General features: G+C 28.6%; 1 protein-coding gene across 2 annotated transcripts in view; it reads left to right on the forward strand.

Moving 5' to 3' along the window:
• Window positions 1-316: 316 nt before the first annotated feature.
• LOC112601913 (facilitated trehalose transporter Tret1-2 homolog) overlaps window positions 317-22,186 on the forward strand; it is a 71,472-nt gene continuing 49,602 nt past the window's right edge. Inside the window, exon 1 of one of the 2 annotated variants that reach the window (XM_025349793.1) lies at window positions 317-607. In XM_025349793.1, the coding sequence (XP_025205578.1) occupies window positions 505-607 (103 nt within the window). In that variant the 5' untranslated portion in view covers window positions 317-504. Of the gene's footprint in view, window positions 608-6,922; window positions 7,117-22,186 lie in introns of those variants that run through there. The other variant, XM_025349796.1, reaches the window with a different exon arrangement.

The raw sequence follows: 22,186 nt of genomic DNA on the forward strand, positions 1-22,186 counted from the left end.
GATCGCCGAGACCGAAAGACACGGCGACGTGCGCGCGTGGTGCGGTAGACGTATTGTGGGGCGAACGAGTGGGTCAGGGCACGCATCTCGATAATATTAATAAATTAATAATAAAAAAAATATACAACATCGTATTAATATTCGATTATTATTATTATTATTATTATTATTGTGGCGTGTGGCCGTTCCCACCACCCGGTTCGCCGACGGTGAAGAGCGCGCGCGCGCGTGCCGTAAAAAGGGCGACTGGCGCGGCCGCCGCCGCTGCCACCACCGCCATCGACGTCGACGGCGGCCGCGGACACGAGTTAGTGAACATCAGTTACCGGCCGGGGCGCTATCGTATCGCATAACCGCGCGCGATGACCTGACCGACTGTCGCGGTACACAGCTCGTTTATCGCGTTGTACGCTATAGTGCGACGACGACGACGACGACGACGACCAAACTTCACCGACACATCGCGCGCTCGCCGACAGTCGTGGCCGCAAAAACCGGCTAGCAATGGACCAGGGCGTATTCAAGCAATTGGACGACTCGTGTTTCCCGCCAAAACGATCTCCCGATGCCGCCGCCGCCACCGCCGCCGCCCCCGGCACCGAACCAGGTTAGAACCGGACAATACACCTATTATAATATAGTAATATAATATTATTATATCGAAATCATAACGAACACAATAATATTGAATCGTAAAAAAAATAAAGCGAATTGTGTTTTTATGTCGCACTGGAACGCAGACCGTCGTCGTAATAATACGATGTGCCTGACGCGTGTAAAAATTATATTTGAAAAACCGCATGGTACAACGTGTAGGTTATATTTATATTTATGTATATGTATATATATTATTATTGTATCCGAGTAACGTGCGGCCGAGAGACTTTGACGACCTGCGTGGCACGCTCGAAATAAAATCGTATTATGGCAACGAGCAAATATCCGTACTTTCGGTTACCGGTTAGGTAGGGTCATATTTTATAGGCCAAATTTGTGATATCATTATTATTTTAGTTGGGTATTAAAACCGCGTGTTCCGATACATGGATTTATTGTTTCGTAACCTGTGTTCAAGACTTCAAGCCCGTGTATAATAAAATCTAACGCGTGTGCGATTTGCTACTTTTATACGAGTCAAACGCCCGTTGAATTCTTAGAATAATTATTTGTTTCTCCGATGCATAATAATCGATAAATTCAAACACACGTGATGATAGCATTATGTAGGCACTGTATTAACAAACGGTTTTACTTTGCAATATTGTAATAGAATTAATTACATTATGTGTAACCAGTTCTAAGTATGTAACCGTATCAAAAAATTTCTCTAAAACACTTCGCGGGACTATAGTAATAATATACCTCGTGCATCGTTAACAACGGTTTCGACTTTCCGATTATATATAATATTATTATCATTGATAAACGAGTAGAGACTATAATAGAATACCCCATATAAATTGTCGTGTAAAAAACTAGTTGGGCGGGACTAATAACCAGTTGATCGTTTAAACAGGAGATTTTCGCATATGTGTTCGCATATATTTATCAAAAAAATATATTTGAATCACGCATAAACCTGATATAAGGTCAAATGGATATTTTTACAAATTTCAAGTACATTAAAGTATTTTAAGTATGGTCAATCCGTGCAGGAAAAATATGTACATTTCAACAAATTATAATAAATAAAATACGACACATGATAAATTAACATAATTCTCTTCGGGTATAATTAATTGGGTGTATTAAACGTTAATGTAACTGTAAAATGTTTAACTAAACAGCCTCGAAATATAAAATTTATCTTATCGAAGCTAATAACAAAATTCGTCTAATATTCATATTGTCTTACTAAAATAGTAGCTTTTATATTTTACTCTCTAAGTCATACACTTGGTAACTCGTCTTTTTGCGTGTTCCGTAGTAAAATGTATTATAGTTGGTAAACCGTTGTCCGTTTGGATCCAATTCATTTTTCGAGCACCCGACCTGTTATGATAATTTTTAGTTGAGTCATATACTCTAATCATTGTCTTCATAGAGTTATAAAATAAATATGTGACGTAAAAATGAAATTAAAAAAAAAAATTAATGTAGATAAATAATTGAAAATTATACATAATATCTAAAAAATTAATAATGCCGGTGCAGTATATACAAGAAACTTAAATATATGTTATATATTTATATTTAAATTATCATTATAAAATTACTAGGATCAATAAAACAATTTCATATTTAAACTTCCTATGACATTCAAGTTTTTTTGTTTAATGTGTATTTTAATTTAAAAAATCATAATCTGTAGTGATGTACAAGCATTTGTTTAAATTATATTATATGTTCTGTGTAGGCATATAATATTTAGGCACGTCATGATTAATATTCTGATATTTTTATGTTTCTAACAAAAATACAAAATTAGTTTTTTTTGTCGTGTATGTATATAATACTTATCCGATAACAAGTAAAAACCATACTTATACCTACATGTAAAAACAGCACATAGGTAAACCTCGTAATGTTGCAATACAAGTTATATTAAAATCAATAACCGTTATATATTCTGCATTAATAGTTTTAAGTAAAATAACTTTCTTCATTACAAAGTTATTGTAAACTGTAATAATAATAATTATTATATTACGTACATACGCACATATCGAATCAAAGCGAACAACACAATGCAGATTTTCAATTTTAAAACCGTTGTCGTAATTATATAGATATAGGGACATTAATACATTATTGTGACGTGCTGGCGTACACAATAATATTAGAATAATAGACAAACCTATATTATTATGTTTTACTACCATCTTCAGGTTATTTCTTCTTCTAATAATGTAAACGACAAGCTGTAATGATGCCCAGAGGCCTATTTTGAAATAACTATAGTGATTCATGCCCTTTATACGCGATTTATCTTCTAAGATAAACGCAATGTTGCTAATATTTAAAAGTATAAAATGACAAATGTGTTACATTCGTAAAATATCCGCAAAGAAAATAATTTCCTTTAGTGGTTAGAGATTTAACATGCACAATAAAGTAATATTGTTTTATAGCTGTATCGTAATTGATAAAAATAAATTTAGTTTATTTGACGTGTAAATAGATTATTTTATCAATCGAGCCCAAATCGCAACGATAAAACACACATTGCAATATTAAAACATTCGCGAACGAGCCACAGTAAACACACGCATATAAACTAAATAAATAAATGATTTTGACCATGGCTGATGGTTAGTGTAAATATTATAAATTTTAATACATTTTTTTCTTCAGATATTAATCATTGTATTATATTTATTTAATAAACAGAAACAATTGACGAATATCGTATATAGATCTATATAATAATACTTATTTATAATATACCGTTATTACTTTTTATTGAAACATCGTATTTTAATATAATAATAATTTCCGTCATATAATTTACGTTTAGATCTCTTGTACACCAAACACACCGCAAACAAGATATGTTATACAAATAATATTTCACCATCACTGGTATAATCATATAGGCAGTGGCATAGCCAGGTGGTTTTTAGGTATTGTATCCCCTCTCCCCCATTTATTTTTATTTAATTATTTTAATATTTTTAATTATTCAGTAAATTAACGATCAAAACAAGAAGATTATAGTTAATGTAATCAAGTTCAAATACTTTCACTTTAAATGTTTAAAATAAAGTACAACAAAATTAAAAATAACCTATAGCAGGAGTGGCCAATATGAACAGATTCGCAGGCCACATGGTTATGTGCAATAACGCCAACAGCCAAAATATTTAAGGATACACTTTATATGATTTGATGATTTTTTATAAATGTAAGTATACCTAAAAAATTTAAATTCTTAATAAAAATAATGAGAAAATTTTGATTTATAAATAAGATGCGAATCGCATCTGACAATGACAAAAGTACATGTGGCTCGCGAGCCACAAGTTGACCACCCCTAACTTTATGTATATACCTAAACCTTAAACCCCCACATCGAAAAAAACGACGTATTATTGTATCACACTGACCTAATAAGAAAGATTTTTAAAATAATATCTGATATTATTTTATCGAGCACCATGCCATTATTTAGTTAGATACGAGATAATGCCCATTAACATGCAGATATATATATTGTGATGTCCCGCGTCACAATAATTTATAATTTATGCAAAATGCGTCGCCGCAGCAGTGTCACACATAACATAATGTTACTATAGTTGAACCCGCACGACGTTGTCCGTGACAAATAATGCCGCTGTAGATTTACCTAGTCTTAAACTTCATCAAAAGCAAACGACACATATTTTAGCGCAGTGATTATGGTAATATTAATCAAGTTTAAATTATAAGTCTAAAACCATGTACAATTATAATAAATATTTTAAACCCTAAACAAATAAAAAAATTTTCGTTTTTCGCGTGCTAACAAATCCTTGTGTAGACTTAATTTAAAAAAAAATTAGTTTCAAAGTTCACATTTTTGGGTATAAGATTGCGTAGATATGTACCAAATTTCAGAATTACGATCGTGATAAACTTTATCGTGGATCACACACACACACAAACATCGCCTTTCATTGATATATAGATAATTAATATTTTTTATCGTCTTTCCGTTGAAAACGAATAATAACTGTTCGTAGACCTACTCCTGAAATAATACGTACTAGCATACATATACTGCAGGTGACGTGATCCGTTTTTCGGAGGCGATTAAAAAGTCGTCGCGGAAGTATCATCACAACCGCCTCGACAACGACTCACTTGTGCTTATTATTGTGTTTAATATTATTGTTGTGTGATACGTTCAAAATGATAAATCGCACCGGCAACGGCGGCCGCGTACTTTTTCACATGTGTCCTTGACACTCTACTGTATAATAATATAATGGCGTCGCCAAACAGGAATATACGACCGCGCGAATGTGCACATATATCATAATAATATTATTATAATTTATAACGTGGCTACATACAGGTAGAGTATTATTATTACTTATAATATTATTATCTACGCGCGCGTATATTGAGACGGCGGTATATTATATTATGTATAATATCACCATGTACATCAATCCCAAGGTAAATTTTACGTAAACATTTAAAATCGATTTCCCCCGAGATTGTTAAAATTAATGCGTCAACACTTAAACATACGGACACATTCAAACTTGATCCGAGTCCAAATCTGTATAGGTACGGTTATCGATTTGCGTATTCTAATACAATATATAATATAATATAATATAATTTTAATATAATGTTATATTATCATTACGATGATGGTTAAAATGCGCGTAAATTTATAATGTAAATTATTATATTATAATTTTTTTATCTGTTCCTAAATCGTAATTCGTTCTTGGAGCTAGTTTTATAATAATAATTAGGATGAGCCACGAGATACTGATCGGCGGTAGGTCGTTTTATCGTTTGCGCGGGTGTGAATTTCCCTGAATTGTGTGTTTAGCAAATGATAGGGACCCGTGTAACATATTTGTTCTGTTGCAGAAGAGCGACTTCCGCAGATCTATATAATTACAGAAATATCAAACTCGCCGGAAATATATCGCCTGTATATATATTATTATAAAATAGGATATTATATCAAATTTTCACTGTGTTATTATTTATAATTTAATATTAAATTTATTCAAATACCGATTATGGAGTTTTCACGTAAACTACTTAAGCATCATATTTTGAATATGCTTAGATTTTTTTAACCTTTTTAACTATATTATTTTAATTATATTATGTAATTATGACTGCAGCACTCTTCGCAACTCAACTTTTAAATGTTTACGATCTATTAGAATTTTCGTACCTATGTAATTTACGTTTTATGTTGCAGCGCGTAATACGTTGTTTCTACAATGAACACAGTACAGACAAAAAGCCCTTTCTTAATATTTATCGAAGATTTTCTCTTCCCTAAAAATACCCCATCATAAATATACGTAGATATTAAGGTATATTATAAATGTTTACTTATGGAGTCTAAAAATGTCTGTGTGCATAGAGGTTATTATTTACCTTAAATTGTAATATTATATACTCTGTTAGCAGTAGTGCATTGATAAACTAAATTTTGATCATATTTATGCCATGTTTATGTTCAAGCATAAAATACATGTAAATGTATTCTAATATAGTACAGACAAATAATCTCAATTAGCTCACAACCCCTCTAGCAATAACACAGAATTTTCGGTTATTGCTGTCTTTATAGTTTAATCAGTATAGTCAGTACGATGTATGTTGTACACATTATTACGTACTTAACGATTTGAGTAATTTGGGTTTTCAATTCGACACACGGTTAGTGTTTTTTTGATAATTTGGCAATATTACTATATACTTTAATCCCATTCTCCCATTCAATCGTATGTATCGGATTGTCAAGATTATACTGTTCACGGTTTTATGGTATATCAAAACGTATTACTTAATCACTGTAGTCGAATGTTTTCGGGCCGCCCAGAAGAATATTATTGTGATTATTGTTGTCATTAAATACAATATGCATATGGTCGTGTCGACAAAATAACGCGGCGCATCCGTCGGAGCAATTAGAGTAATAACCGCGAGCGAACGTAATATGAGTCACCGCCGCACAATTATTTTTCCATTGGCCTTTGAATCACTACTGTGGTGGAAGGGGTGGGAGGGAAAGGATGAGACTGGTGGAGATAGACGAGTCGTCCGGTCACTACTATTGTTATGTACCTTATGTGCGGTATCTACACCCGTGGTCGTCGTCGTATTGTCGAATTATGAATTTGTGTGACCCTGTAACAGCTGATTAATACTCATACACTCGTAAATCGGAACCCTATATTCGTGCGTTATACATAATTATATTGTTGTGGCGCCGCGTGTGTTAAATGTATATATATATAATATTAAGTGCGATTTCATTGTCCGCTGCAGAACTCCATCACTTACTAAAGATCTGTTTGTACATGGTGTAGCTGAGTCGGCTGGCAATCTCATCTATTACGTATAGTTTCGCACATTTTACACGCAAATTTAACATTTATATATTTAACACCGCAAAAGTTGCCGCCACTGATGCGACTGCAGCAACTGCAGGTATGTCGAGTTTTTAAAAAAAACTACAGTCTTTTCTTGACTGACTTTAAGAATTTTTTGAAACGGATCAGTATAAACACTATAAATATTCGATAAATTTACATTTTTTTTTTTTATCCTCGTATATCACATTTGTTTTATTTTGTATTTTATCGCATTAACGGATTGAGGCAATATAGGATTTCGCAGACAATTTGACTCCGTTAAAAAAAGAGCATTTAAATATCATGCATAAGAAAATAATGTTGTATTATGACAAGTTAAGCACAAATTTCACATAACCACCCATTAGACATTCTTTAAATAGTACCTACAAAACTTCTCAACATTTTTAAAACATGATTTTTAAGTATATTTAAAATTTCCAAAAATCAGGACTTGAATATTATAAATATTAAATAAAAAATAAGGGTTAGACACGTGAAAAATTACCACGTATGAAGTATATTGAAAATGAGTTCGGTCACAGTCGTCTGCCCGTGTCAGCTGAACGGAAAAAACATCGGGAAATATAGCGGATCACTCTGTATATCACGCATTTATATATTGTGTGTTTGTATATTAGCGATTTGAAGAAATAGTATAATATATTATGTATTTTACGACCAGACCGTAATAATAATAATAATAATATGATACATACTTATCGCCGTAGGTACTGTAATAGGCGTATAAATGTATAATAATATACCTGTTGTCTATATTATATTGATGTAATAATAATATATATTAATATGAAACGCGCCACCGGTTATTGTGGCACGACCGATTGTGCGTAAGGCGGCGACTATCTATCCATTTTTACATGATACTATACTATAATATATCACGTATATTATGTATATATATAGATAAATAACATGCTCGTTGATAAATGAAGACTTCTGTGCCGGTCACGTACGAACTATACGAACGATACGGTGTAAAAATATAATATAGGTAACTGCAATAATAGGCGTATACCGCGGTAGTCTGTCGCGGTATATAACCATAAAATAAGTATATACCGAGCGATAATCGTCCTGTATTGTGTGTATACGGACGACATAAGTATTCGTGACTATCACCGGCCATAAATTGTACTGTTACCGTCGAATAAAACGATTTCGTTTATTTCGCTCTGATCGCTTTAGAAAGAAATTGAAATTTACTCGTGTTCATCGCGCGCACCATAGCATCGGCGTCGTATCCGGGATTTGTCAAGGACGGTGTTTAAACGAATTTGCTGTGAACAAACAGGCGACGGTAAAATTTATAAAAAATATAATATACGGCAGAAAGCTACGTTTAAGAGTCACCTAACCTAATGTTTCAACGTGATTAAATTAAAATAACGATAAGACATGGTATATCTAGTGTGAAACCTAATCTAAAACAATACAAGAAAAATCATTTAACTTCTGCCAACTTACTTGGCTATGCCACTACAAACAATATTTTTTATTGGCGTATACGGTTGGAATATAATTTCATAAAAATATCGGTATTTCTCGGTTATCGCAATTACCTTTCTTTAGGTGGCGTAATTTAAAAATAATGAATTAAAATTATTATAAAAACTAAGAATAAAATTCACTTGTACGAGAAATAAAAGACAGAATAAACCAAGGTACAACTATTTATTCTGATTGTTGGTATGGTTTTAAAACAGATGAACTACAAAATGCTAGTTTTAACTATTTAGTTACTTATAATTTTGTCGATCTTCAAACTGGTGCTCACCCACAAAATGTCGAAAGATTGTGAGAATCCTCTAAATGGCGCAACAAGAAATATAGAAATATAGTTCATAAACGTCTAGACAGTTACTGGGTTGAATTCATATGACGTCAAAAACACGACAATCCACTTTTATAGGTATTTTAAATTGTATGACTGAACATTTTCAGTCAACTCCTCGAGTTAATTATTAATTTCGAATTTTGATTTTTATCCTTAGTTTTTATAGTAATTTTTAATTCATTTTTTAAAATTAAGCTACGTAAAGAAAGGTATTTTGATAACCGATAATTACCAAAATATCTTATTATCCGTAATATTTGGATGAATAATAGAGTAATGTATTATGTATATTTAATAAATTAATAAGTGCATACACCGCGAATGTAATGCCGTTTTATTTATGAATCAGCTGGACGTAAAATTTGATACATTTTTAATGCCAAATAATTGGATAACAATCAATATATATTTTCATTAGTAAAGGTGTACTGTCGTATATATAACAGTAATGATCATTTCAAAAGTAAACATAAGTATTTTTAAATCAGTGCGATGCATCTCAACAAGTGAATCGCACGCCAAAATTATGTCCATAATATCATATTTTACGAATAATTATATTTTTGAAACAGACGTTTCGTGGAATTCTATCAAAAGTTTTTTCTTGCTTAAGTTTACGCACCTGTAATTCCTCGTACAAACACGAATTTTTCGAATCACTTAATCGCACATGTCGCGAATCTGATATGTTACGCGTAATGTTATAATATCACATAGATACTAAACATATTTAAATAAATGTAAATATATTATATCGTGGCATGCATTTTTTTATCGTGCCATACGATACGATATGTTCGTATTAAATGATCGACCAGTTAGAATTATATATAAACAATAATTTGGAACAAAAATCTTTTAAGGGAAAGAGGTATTACTAATACATATTACTCTTCATTAATAGATATCAAAAACATATTAAACACATATATAATATTAGTGTGATACAAAAATAAAATTCTATATAATAAGGCAAAAAATTATGACAGGATCTAGAATCAAAAAAGTATCACAAAATTATAAAAAAATAAGTAAAACAAATAAAATTTTTCAATAATTGTATACTTTCAAAGGGAGGGGGGAGGGCAGTTTCGGAGTTGTCCATTCCCTACGATATGCATCATTAGCGTACGATAATATTATAGTGACAGTGTATACTGATTAACCGTTATACTTAAGAGTAGAGCTAGGATTTTGATCTTTTGCATTTTTTTCTTTAAGTACTATACAGTTATAACCAAAAGCTAAATTGTTTCTTTATATAATAATTTAAAACGTGTAATTTTTATTTTGCATTTTTTTTTACATTTTCTATGTTAAATGCATTTTATTGAATTTTTAAAGTCATTTTTGCATTGTTTTAGTGCATTTTTGTGTATTTTTTAGGTCATTTAAATCCTAGCTCTACTTGGTAGTTAGTTATGGATCTATTATAAACAATTAGTGTTTGCCATTTGGTACACGACGCGAGTCGTAGAATACGGGTACCAGAGATTTTATACTTGCTAACAGTAAAGTGATCGGATCTCCGTTCTCGTTTATTATATTATGTAGTCAAGTATTGAAATATTTTATTTAAATTTATCAATACTTGGTAATATTAAATTACTATTGTTAATTTTTATTTAATTAATTCATCTATATCGACACTGAAGTCCAATAGGTCACAAGTAACGACGATACGATTACACAAATATATATATTATAATATGTAATTGTCACGACAGATAATTTAAAACACTATTGGCGTGGATTTATTATATACGTACCAGAGTTTATGTTTAGGAATATGTAAATTACTAAAATATCATCATAAAAGTAATATATATTTTTCGCTTATACTCAAAACAGTCAAAACCTATAAATTTGCTTAAAGTATTTAACTAGCTATTATGCAATTATTATGTATACGTTATTTTTTTGTTCTATAACAGTAATTTGATCAGCCATAAAATACCACAAGTGTACAAGACACTATATAATATATATTATTATATACACATAAAATGATAAATGATAATACAATAATTTGTTCTGATGTAATTTGATTATGTTTGTCTCTATTAATATGGGGACTATATGATGTAAACATGGCTATTAAAGTTTACAAAACATTCAAGAAAATGACAATTCTATGTTAATAGATTATTATATATTAGGTACTTCGAATCAAATTAAATAATCAGTGTCTGTGTTCGCTTAATCGATAACTTGGTTTTAAGCGCGTATTAATATAATACATTATTAATTAATTGAAGAAATTATAATTATTTGCATTTGCATTTGAAACATATTTTAATTTTTACCATTAATTGGTAAAAATTTTTATTTATGTATACTTAGCCTATCTACATCTTTGGTAACTAAAATAAAAATTATTTATTTATACAATTACTATGAAATTTCCTAATTCAAAATCTAACATTTTAGATTGTAAAAGATTGTTGTTGACGAAATATTTCTTTGATTAAAAAATTGTAGCTAGTAGTTTAGCCGGATAGGTAATGATAATAAATTGAGCACATGTTAAGTTAGGTTAGGTATACGTATCAAGAAAAATGTACTGTCTACGTATGATATATTTTATTGACATTCAGTGAAAGTTTCCAACACGAATTGATGCCAATTATTAACAGATAGAAATTTGTATTTCTGAACCAAACTCATTTAAATACGCAATATTAATATTGATGATTAAAGGTAACTAAAGTTAATTTTTTTTATTTTACTTTCTCAAAATTAAGAAAAATCCCAGTTTCGAAATAGTTGACCTCCGTATCATATTTTTCAGTCCATAACCTCAGCACTTATGCCAAATTAGTTTATGTGACGTTTTAACATTTATGTATAAATATATTGCCAAAACCTTGAGCCATAATATATAGAATAACTTTTAGACGATTGTCACCGTGATAATTTGTAATTAAATTCATTATTTATACACTATTATATGAATTATCATATACTATTAATGGTGACTAAACCTGATTACAATAGGTGTGTTGGAAATAAATCGTTTAATCGGGGATATTTATTTTTTATTTTTCAATGGACTAAGTAAACTAATATTGAGCATAAGACAAGTATGCAAAAAAGGAATATTTGAATATACGCATTTTATTTAACATATTACTTTTTGCAAACAAAGTATAGGTATTTATTTAGACAAATAAAATATTAAATTTTAAATTATATGTGTTTATTATTTAAATTGATTTATCGTACATTAAGTATTAAACTTTTAGAAAAATATAAAAAATAAATTATATTAACTAAAAAAAAATTTAAAAAAAAAAAATAGTTAAAGAATTTATGATTAATTATATTAATTAAAGTCTATTATTTAAATATTTTTAGACAATAACTTTTATTAAAACCTATGTTATTTTAGAAAAAAAAATGAAGTTGCCTGGTTTAATAATATTTTAAATTTTTATACTTCTATCAAATAGTTTATTTCTAATACATTTTTTAAAGAATTTTAAAGTCTGATAGTAATCTAAAAAGTAATACAATTAAAATACTTTCTATATATATTTATTATACACCATAAGCTTACATACAGTGTTTATAGAAAAATATTGGATTAATGTGACTTGCGTTCAATGTGAAACAATCATATCATAGGTGTGAAACAATTTTCTAAATAAACTCGTTTTATTAGTTAAAAATAGCTACGCAAGAAAGTTTTTTTTACTCGATTCGATTTTAGTTATTTCCTCTTTTAACATTATCTTAAAGTAATATTAAATGTATTTAAGATTATTTCTTGTTATCTGAACAAACTATTACCAAGTATTAGATAAGGTAATTTTATGAAGTTCAAGTTCTATAATATTATTTTATTAAATTATTTAGTTAACCATGTTTGAATTAATTGTTTAACTTATCTATAGGTACTAATAATAAGGTTTAAGAAGGGTAGATATTAATTATAACTGCAGATACATTAACAAAAAACTATACATACAACTTTTCAAGTAGATCAGCTAGAGATATAAAGTGCAGCGTTTAATAAGTATCGTATTTTATTGTACCTATTAATTTGAAAAATGTTAACAAAACTTTTTTAACATACAATTGAGAATCAATATTATTTTAAAACAAAAAAAAAAAAAAAAAATATCAAACATTTCAATTTTTGCAATAAAATATCTACTTTTATAATATTATACAACTAACAATAAAATTATATAATGATATTTATCTGTATATGCGTGCACACAAATATTTGTTGCTATTAGTGTAATCGGGAATAGATGAGACAGTTGAATAAGTCGTTAAAAATAATTTACATTTTTATTGATCTATATGTAATCTCCTTGGGGTGATGGTATAGAAGAAGGTCAGATTCACAACCAACACTTCTTCCAAGTCGCTAAAACCAATAAAACAGGAACCAAATGCGTGTTGAGGTTGTAATTGTTGTTTGCTTGGAGAATGGCCAGATCTGGCGGTGTTGAGGACACTTTGAAAACGTCAGAAGGTCATTAACCGAAAAACGCAGTCTTATACATAAGCATGTAAGTCGGAGCGATAGGTACCTGTATCTATATAAAGGTAAAACAAGAGAGATAAAACAAATCCAATAATAACCTTCTTAATAATGTTATTAGTCCACACTAAAGTCGAAGGATTATTACAAAGGTAGGTTCACCGTTGCGCGCACGCGTTCAATTAATAACAATAAAAACGATGATAATAATAATAACAATATTTTTATTCCTGTAATTTTTTTCTTAATTTAATCGGCTGGAAATCTATATAATCTGCACCTCGATACACCCAAACGTGGTTCCATCAGACAAACAGGAAAACGATCGCAACCCAACGTTACGGAAAATATACAATGTAAAAACCACTACTGGAAACAGATAGTCCTTCCGTTGGGTTGTTATACGATAGATACATTAGACTAAAGCGGCAAGTTGATCTATAAAATATTATATTTATATGTATCATAATTCGTAACATATAATACGATAATCGAATTCTAAAACCATAATAATATATTATAACATTGACCCTATACCTAAATAAAATATGTAAAAATTTTGATCAGCTTGAAAATAATTGTAAAAACATTGTTTAATCAAATTAAAATTTATAGGTATAATTAACATATAAGTATATATAATATTATAGTTATGTGTAGTCGAGGATAAATATTTATGAGGTATGGCGATCCTTGTTTAGTGTTAGTTTAGTGGATTGTATTTTATTTATTAGGTATAGGCAGTACATAATATAATATGTACTGACGTACGAACCGTGTAGACAAGTAAATAAAACAAATGTTATTGTTTTTAAATATCATCGTCCGTCGCGGTTGGAAAAATTACCATAACACGATTTTGTAATGTTAATATACGCAACTGTCATTAATACAAAATAAAAACAATCAATTAAATATAAATATATATATAAAATAATTATGATTTCAACTTGGAATAGAGTTTGAATTAGATTTATTTCTTTTAATATTATTATTATTATTACCATATAGAATATACCGGATGAGAGTAAAAAATATAAAACAAATACGTAGTTACTGCTACGCGTGCGTCATGATCGTACACGATATATTACATAGGTACTTAATACGTATTACGCGGACTACGACAAAAACGATTGGGAAAAGTTTCGAATCAGTATTCGTCGTAAATAATAAACATCTGATATCGGACCATCGGGTTGAGCAATATTATCACCATGCATTGAGTATAGAGCTCCCCAGCTAGTCGATGACAATAGCAACGGCAAAAACGGCATGTCGCCGAGACACGGCTCAATACCTTGTGTGACGATTAAAGTTATGTATTTATTGTAACGGGTAAACATATAAAACACAAAAATATTTTCCAAAGCATACAATTATAACTATATCTATTAAATGATTTAAATGTGTCTATATACCTATTATAGCAAGTACTTATATATTATTTAAAGTATGCATTTTATATGATTCAATGTTATACTATTTATATGTGTCGTATACGAAAAACAACGATCGTTATGAAATGTTTTCTTGTGAATTTTGCCTGATATCTGTCAAACGATATAATAAGTGTATCGTCTCATCTGAGTTCTTCTCAAAGTAAAGTTACTTACGTTAAAACAATTATTCAACTTGAACGAGAAAACAAGACGATTCGCGATGTTATTTTTATCCGATTAAACAAAATTGTACGCTATTTTGCATACTCGTGAGTCGTGATAAAGTTTTCATAAATATGGATAATTTCGCGTCAAGACCACCATAGTAACTTATATAATATCTTTCATCATATACTCGTATGTCTAAGCAATTAATAACAAAAACAAGATGTTTTTCTCTAGTTATTTACAGTTTTAAAAAAATGTAGGTACATTAAAATATCATATTAATATATTTTCCACGTGTGTTTATTATTTTAAAATAAGGAAAACATCAGAAAAATAGAAGAGCGTTTAATAATTACTACTATAGGTATGTACGAGTATAATAACTCGTCATAAAAATCATAAGTTGAAAAAAAAACACTTAACTTATATACCTCAGCACAGTCAATATTTTTATTTATAAATTAGATTTTATAGATCAATATTTACTCTAATATTGAATATAAAAATTTTTACGTCTAATAAATATTAATAGACAGTAGTTAAACAATTGACATATTTGACATGTTTCACGCGTGTAAAACAAAGCTAGTGAGTGCGGGCGTTGCGTCCTCTTATAAAAGTGAAAGTTATTCTTCTATAGCTATGACGTAAATTGCAGACTCAAATTTAAAAAAATTATAATCGTTTCTTATACAGATTTCCACTTGGTTAAATTGAAATTTATAAATAAACTCTATGAAAATTAGAGTGTTTAATAATAATTTATTTAATTACGTGCTTATTCACTTGATTTTTCTGCCGGGTAAATTGCATACTTTTGGTAAACTCATCTACATTATCATTACTAAAACCAATTAAGAATCGAAATACCTAAATCATTAGTGTCGTCAAAAAAAGATAAAAACGTATTTTACATTCCTATTAGCGTATACATATTGGCTAGAAATTCAATTGACTAAAATTTTTCAACGTTTAACATCAAAACTACTATTGACATGAAATTTTTCTATTTAGTTGTTGTTAAAAACTTTTAAATAAATAAACCTAACGAAGTTTTACCATTCATGAATAAAATAATAATTTAAAATATATTTATCCATCTCGTATCCTGTTTAAATAACCACTTTTTACAAATTGTAAATTAAATAACAATAATTATTATTATTGTACCTAGTAAATCATTTATTGTATTCATAATTTACGTATTATATATTCTAATGGGTTAATGGATGTTTTATGTGATTTCCGTAATCGATTTTCAATGTAATAATGCGCACTTTAGTTGTATTTACGGTGGCTTATAGTGAACATTCGTTTTAGTATATTGTATTCGTGATCCCAGGTAAGAAATGTTATCAATGATTCATTTTTATTTAAACCATGTTTAAGTCCAACATTTTAGACACTTAAACTAGATTGATCCAATTACTGATACAAATCCATGATTTTATATAATAAAATGTTGGTAAGTAAAGTGTACCTGGTACATGCTTAACGTTTTATTTTATAAGTGAATAATATCACGCATTATAAATTTTATTATTATCATACGGTAGTTAAATTTACTTTAGAAAACGATGGTTATAGACTGTGAATATATGACAAAATGTGTATGGTGTATTGGCGTTACAAAACAATTCAGAAAATACTTTATTTTGCGAAATAACTAGGATAAGTGTCAAACAATTAGCAGAGATGATACTAGTTTGAAAATGTAAGACAAAAGGTATTTTAAATTTAAATATTGTCGTTTATTGCTGTACCATAATGGCGGAGTATCTAACATTTTATGTTTATTTTAATTGTCGACTGTTGCCTACCGTTTATATTAATATGTTTACCTATATACATAGTGCAGTGTTCACCCTAATCATAATTTTATTAATATATTCCGATGAACAAAATGTACTGACAGTCGATTTTAATAAAACTTAAACAAACACTGTAAAAAGACATTTTAAATCTAAAGTAGAATTAATAGTATGATTTACTTATTTAGTATGATTTACCTATAACTTATGTTCTTATTTCAAATTTTGAAACGGTTTTATATTGATTTTTTTTTTAAGTTTTAAATCCACGTAAAACAAGAAAAATTCAATACAATTGAAGTGCATTAAATTCACAGTCTTAGTTATTAGATATTTTGAACTTATTATAATCGAAAAACCGGGCGTAAAACGACGATGACTTTTCAACGAATCATTTCGAGAAATTTTTTTAAAAAACATCCAATACAAATGTATGTTAAAAACAAATACTGATAACTTTTAATTGATAAAATATTCTAGAGTTTTCTATTGAAAATTGAGTCGCTATCATTAAATAATTTGTATTATGATAACTACATATTTGTTTAAGTTGACCATCCGAATCATATAAAATCACTGGTCACTGTTAATTTTAATAACGGGTAATTTGACAATTTATTTTATTTTCGATTAAATTAATGGTTACAGGTTACAGCTTCTAAAAGGTGACCAATATTCATAAAATAACCCTCGTTTAACTATACCTAATTTAAGAGTGTATTTTATAGCTGATTGTTTTCTAGACAATTAGTGGATACGCAATTTTACGGAGTATAATCCATTATTCTTATTGTGAGCATTATATAATATATATTGTTAATAAATAGTTATGTTTTTGTTAGTGTCGTCGATAACATAATGTTTTAGAAATATATCTTTTTAAAATCTATTCATTATTATTTATTACATTATATTTTAAATGTTTACTTTGACATTTCGTTTATTTTAGTACAAATTAGTAGGTAGATTTATTGTTGTCTTTACTTTTATTTTAAAATTATCGATGACTGATTGTATATCAGTAAAGAGTTAACTTTTCTACTTTAATGATTATTAGTTATTTATATAACAGTGAGATGAAGAACACTAGGTATGTTGAATATCGATGATTACATATAATACTAGTAATTTCTGCTATTAACGATGTATTAATGTTATTGATTTAATAACTATTAACTTATGCGTCAATATAAAGAATTATTTTAATCATTTTATTATTTATTAATTATTATTGATTAAACATACTAGTTTAGTTCAATCATTAAAACATAATAACAGTTTTTAAAGGATTTTCAAAAGGTTTAAACTTTTAAGTAACTTCTCAAGTCAATAATCTATTTTTATCCTATTTAATAAAACGTTGGGGGTCTTATTTCTAATAATTTGTATTTTTTTTTTTTATATATATATTTTTATTTAAAGCAAATAGTTTATTTTTTAAACATTGACTTGATTAAATATAGACATTTTATTCAAATAGTATTTAGTATTTACCGTTTATTCTTGTGGAATAGCTGCAACTCCATAACAATATATTTTAAGCATAAATTCGATTGAAAACAATATAAAATATGTAGTTAAGTATTTTTAAGTCCACGTTGATATGTAATTATCATTCTATAATTGATAACAATTATTGTTTAGGTAACGTAAGTAATTGTCGTCGAGTTCTTGATCGTTCATTTGTTCTCTGTACTCCATCGTGGCGCCGTTGGATCGCTGCGCTTGACATACCTATACATTCGAGTTTCGCAAGTTTCATTCACAGTTTATAATATACAGGACGATTCACTAAGCATAGTTATCTCCATTTTTCATTTAATAACGAATTCACATATTTATTCTAATTTTCTGATTTTCGGAATTTTTAAACATTTTAAAGGACTAATAATTGATATTTTAAAATACTTAAATCTTAGATCGTTAACGAAATTTAAGGAGCGTTAATACAAACTTTTTTTTTTTTTTAAATTAAAACCACAATTTTGCACTTTAAATTGTTTAGATGATGATTTTTTTAAATAATTTTATTGTAATATGTACAAACTGAAATTCGAACGAGTATATTATTTGAGTTGTTCAAGTATATTACTAATATTAATAATGTTTGATAATAAATTTAGAAGATATGAGAGCTAAAATGAATTAAAATTAATGCTAATTTATATTAAATTTAATACAATTTTAAAATTTATAATATTTGTCCGAATTCTAAATATTATAAATACTAGGCTCTAATAATTATTGGATACTTACATATTATAAGTATAATAAAAAAGGATATTAATATATCTTTTTAACTTTTATATAGTATCTTTATTAAAGGCTATATTATCCTTAATACATAAAGTTTATACGCATCAACATTTTCAAAAAATTGTAATCAAAAATTTACAGTTTTATATTTAATAATAAATATATATAGATATTAAAAGATACTCTTTTAAATATAATTTTAAAATATATAAATCTTAACTAAAAATACCAAAACTATAATAATTTGAATAAACGAATCATTAAAGAATAATAGTGGGGTGTATACGTTTGATGAATTATTATGTACATTAGAGCATTTTTGAAATAACGGACGTTGGAAATTTCAAAAAATATCACGTTAAATGATTCAGTTTTTAGGGTGCTTGAGACGCGTTTCAAATCAGATTAAATATCAAACAATGTATTTGTGTTGTAGAACCTATACAAACACATACAGTATATATTGTTGTATTGTTTATTTAGACACCAAAACCTCTTGCCTGGCCTAATCATAAAACACTCGAAAACATTTTCGAGTGATCGACTGCGGCAGAGGACGTTTCCAAGGTATCGCGTTGCCAGTTTATTCGATCAGTGTTTTAGATATATAATTTATTATTATACGATATTTTTTACTTTCAATATCGACTTTGATATTATGAAATAGAAACCGCATATCTGCTGTGCATAATATAAAATAATATAATATTAAAATTATAATATCGCACGGTACAAATTCTGGCTTATCAAACGTTCGTCGACTACCACGCAGGTTTGTCACGTGCGCGCTGGTATAGACGTACTACTATTGTGCGTGATGTCTTCTCGCATTTGCTCATGTACCTATATCATATTATTATAATGACAATGAACTGTTAACTGTAGTCTGTAATGTAATATATCTACACCCCTCCGCTTAAGAGAAAATTGAAAAAAAAAAATAATATTAAATAGATGTACAACTACTTTAAGGATGTTTTTTGAACGGTATTCATAATAACGAGTGAGATGGTTAATGATGGCGATATTAATGACCTACCTTAAATCTCTAATAACAGGCGTCCGCTAATAGAGATTTAACTGTATTAACTTTTATACGTCGTTTGTGAAATATAATAACATAATATACGCCGAGCTTGTCACGATGTATATACAATATACATACGCGTCCGTATACAATTATTAATCACATGTGCCCATTATAATTTATTATTGAAACACTGTCGTGTAACATAGAAATATGCCGTAGAAAGGGTCCGCTGATCCCCGGGCGAGCGGCTGCTGCTGTGCATGCGCGTGGGGCGACACGAAACGTCTGTCATTTCGCGAACGAATGACGTCCACGACGGCCGACTTACTTCACCACGGTGATCATATCGTATATTATTGTACACCGAGATCAGTGAGATCGTATGAGATAGTTGGATAAACATTATCATTATCATTATTACTATTATAATTATTATTATTTCTATTTTTATTATGTGGATATTATGTACAGTGTACGGGTACGCTCTCGCACAGGCAAAAACGTTATCATCGGCGGTTGCGCGCGATCTAATTTCAGATAACACAGTTGCGAAAATATTATTGTGTTATTACTTGTGATGGGTATTATTGTCGTCGATCCGCCGGAGACGTCACAGGTTCAATCGATTATTACCTATTATAACCATATTATTATTATTATTATTATACGTTACCAGCAGCTATTGCGTTGAAATGGTCGAGGTTTATGCTAAATGGAACAACCGCTGAGTACTAGTAACACAGTTACGCTGGCGAGAAATAATACTTCCACAATGAATTTAAAAATGTAAGAAAACTTGTGAGAAATCTTTCATGATATTTTCAAGTTTTTTTACTCGCTTACAACAATTTTATCGAATAAAAACTAAAAATTTCAAATGTTTATAAATAATCAAAAATAGTTGAAATATTTTTCGAATTTTATCATGTGTTTTTGAATATGCTTAGATAAATATTTCGTAAGAAATGTCAAGTTTGTAAGATTATTCATTTACGAATAACAATATTAATATTACAATATCGATTTTGTCAAAAATGTTCTGCATTTCTATTTCCATTTTTTGTATTTTATTTTTTTTCTGATTAAATTGTTAAGTACACTAGTAATTTCTACTGTTGAAAGGTATAGAGGAGTTATCTATTTTTTATTGTAAAAAGTATTTTTAGGCACAAAATAAAAATAAATCACACTTCAGTGTAAAATTAGCACATTAATTTATTTTGCAAATTATACTTCGTATAGTTTAAATACTTTAAAGCTTAGTTCTATTATATTATATATTTTTAACTCAAATAATATAAAACATATACGGAAACATAATATAAATATTTATTATAGGCCATATTAGTCGTGGTATATATCACACACACATTTTCCTTTTTGTAACCGGAACTTAAAGCATCGATCTCATAATAGAATAGTTTCCAATTAATTTTTATGATAATTCTTTGTATGAAATAAGCTCGAGCTGTATCAGCATAATAACTACAGCCTATAATAATGATATATTTACGACAATAATATGATTACATTTTATTGTAAATTATAATATCACATTATCACGGAAGCATATACAAAATAGCTAATTGCAGAATTATGTAACAAATAAAAAAATACTCTTCATTTGTAAGAATAGCCTTCCGACTTAAATTAATTTTATTGAAACAAAAACTAGGTTAAGGATTCCTTTAAATCCACTTCTTCCGGCGACAAGTTTGTTTCATTTTGCAAACGTGAACGTTCGAATCTATACACGGCCGTTAGCTTAAAAATAAAAATCCTTTTAATGTATTATACTTCATTTACGAGTGTAGTAACACGTTACTCTATTCCAAAAATTATACTAAATGTATGCTTTAGTTAAGTAATAATTGTGATTCACGTATTTATTGTTAATAAAAACTTCTATCTTTAAAATTAAATTGTTTTGTTGATTTTCACAAGATGATACATTTTTTGTAAAAAACGAATACACTTTGGAATACCTACCCCTACACATCCATTTTTTAATGACTAATGAGATTGATAGGTAATCTTTAATAAATATTGAGAAAAATTAAAATTTTAAATCTGAAATATATTTAAA

The sequence above is a fragment of the Melanaphis sacchari genome, unplaced genomic scaffold (assembly GCF_002803265.2).
Source record: "Melanaphis sacchari strain LSU unplaced genomic scaffold, SCAv2.0 Contig7_pilon_pilon, whole genome shotgun sequence".
NCBI lineage: Eukaryota > Metazoa > Arthropoda > Insecta > Hemiptera > Aphididae > Melanaphis > Melanaphis sacchari.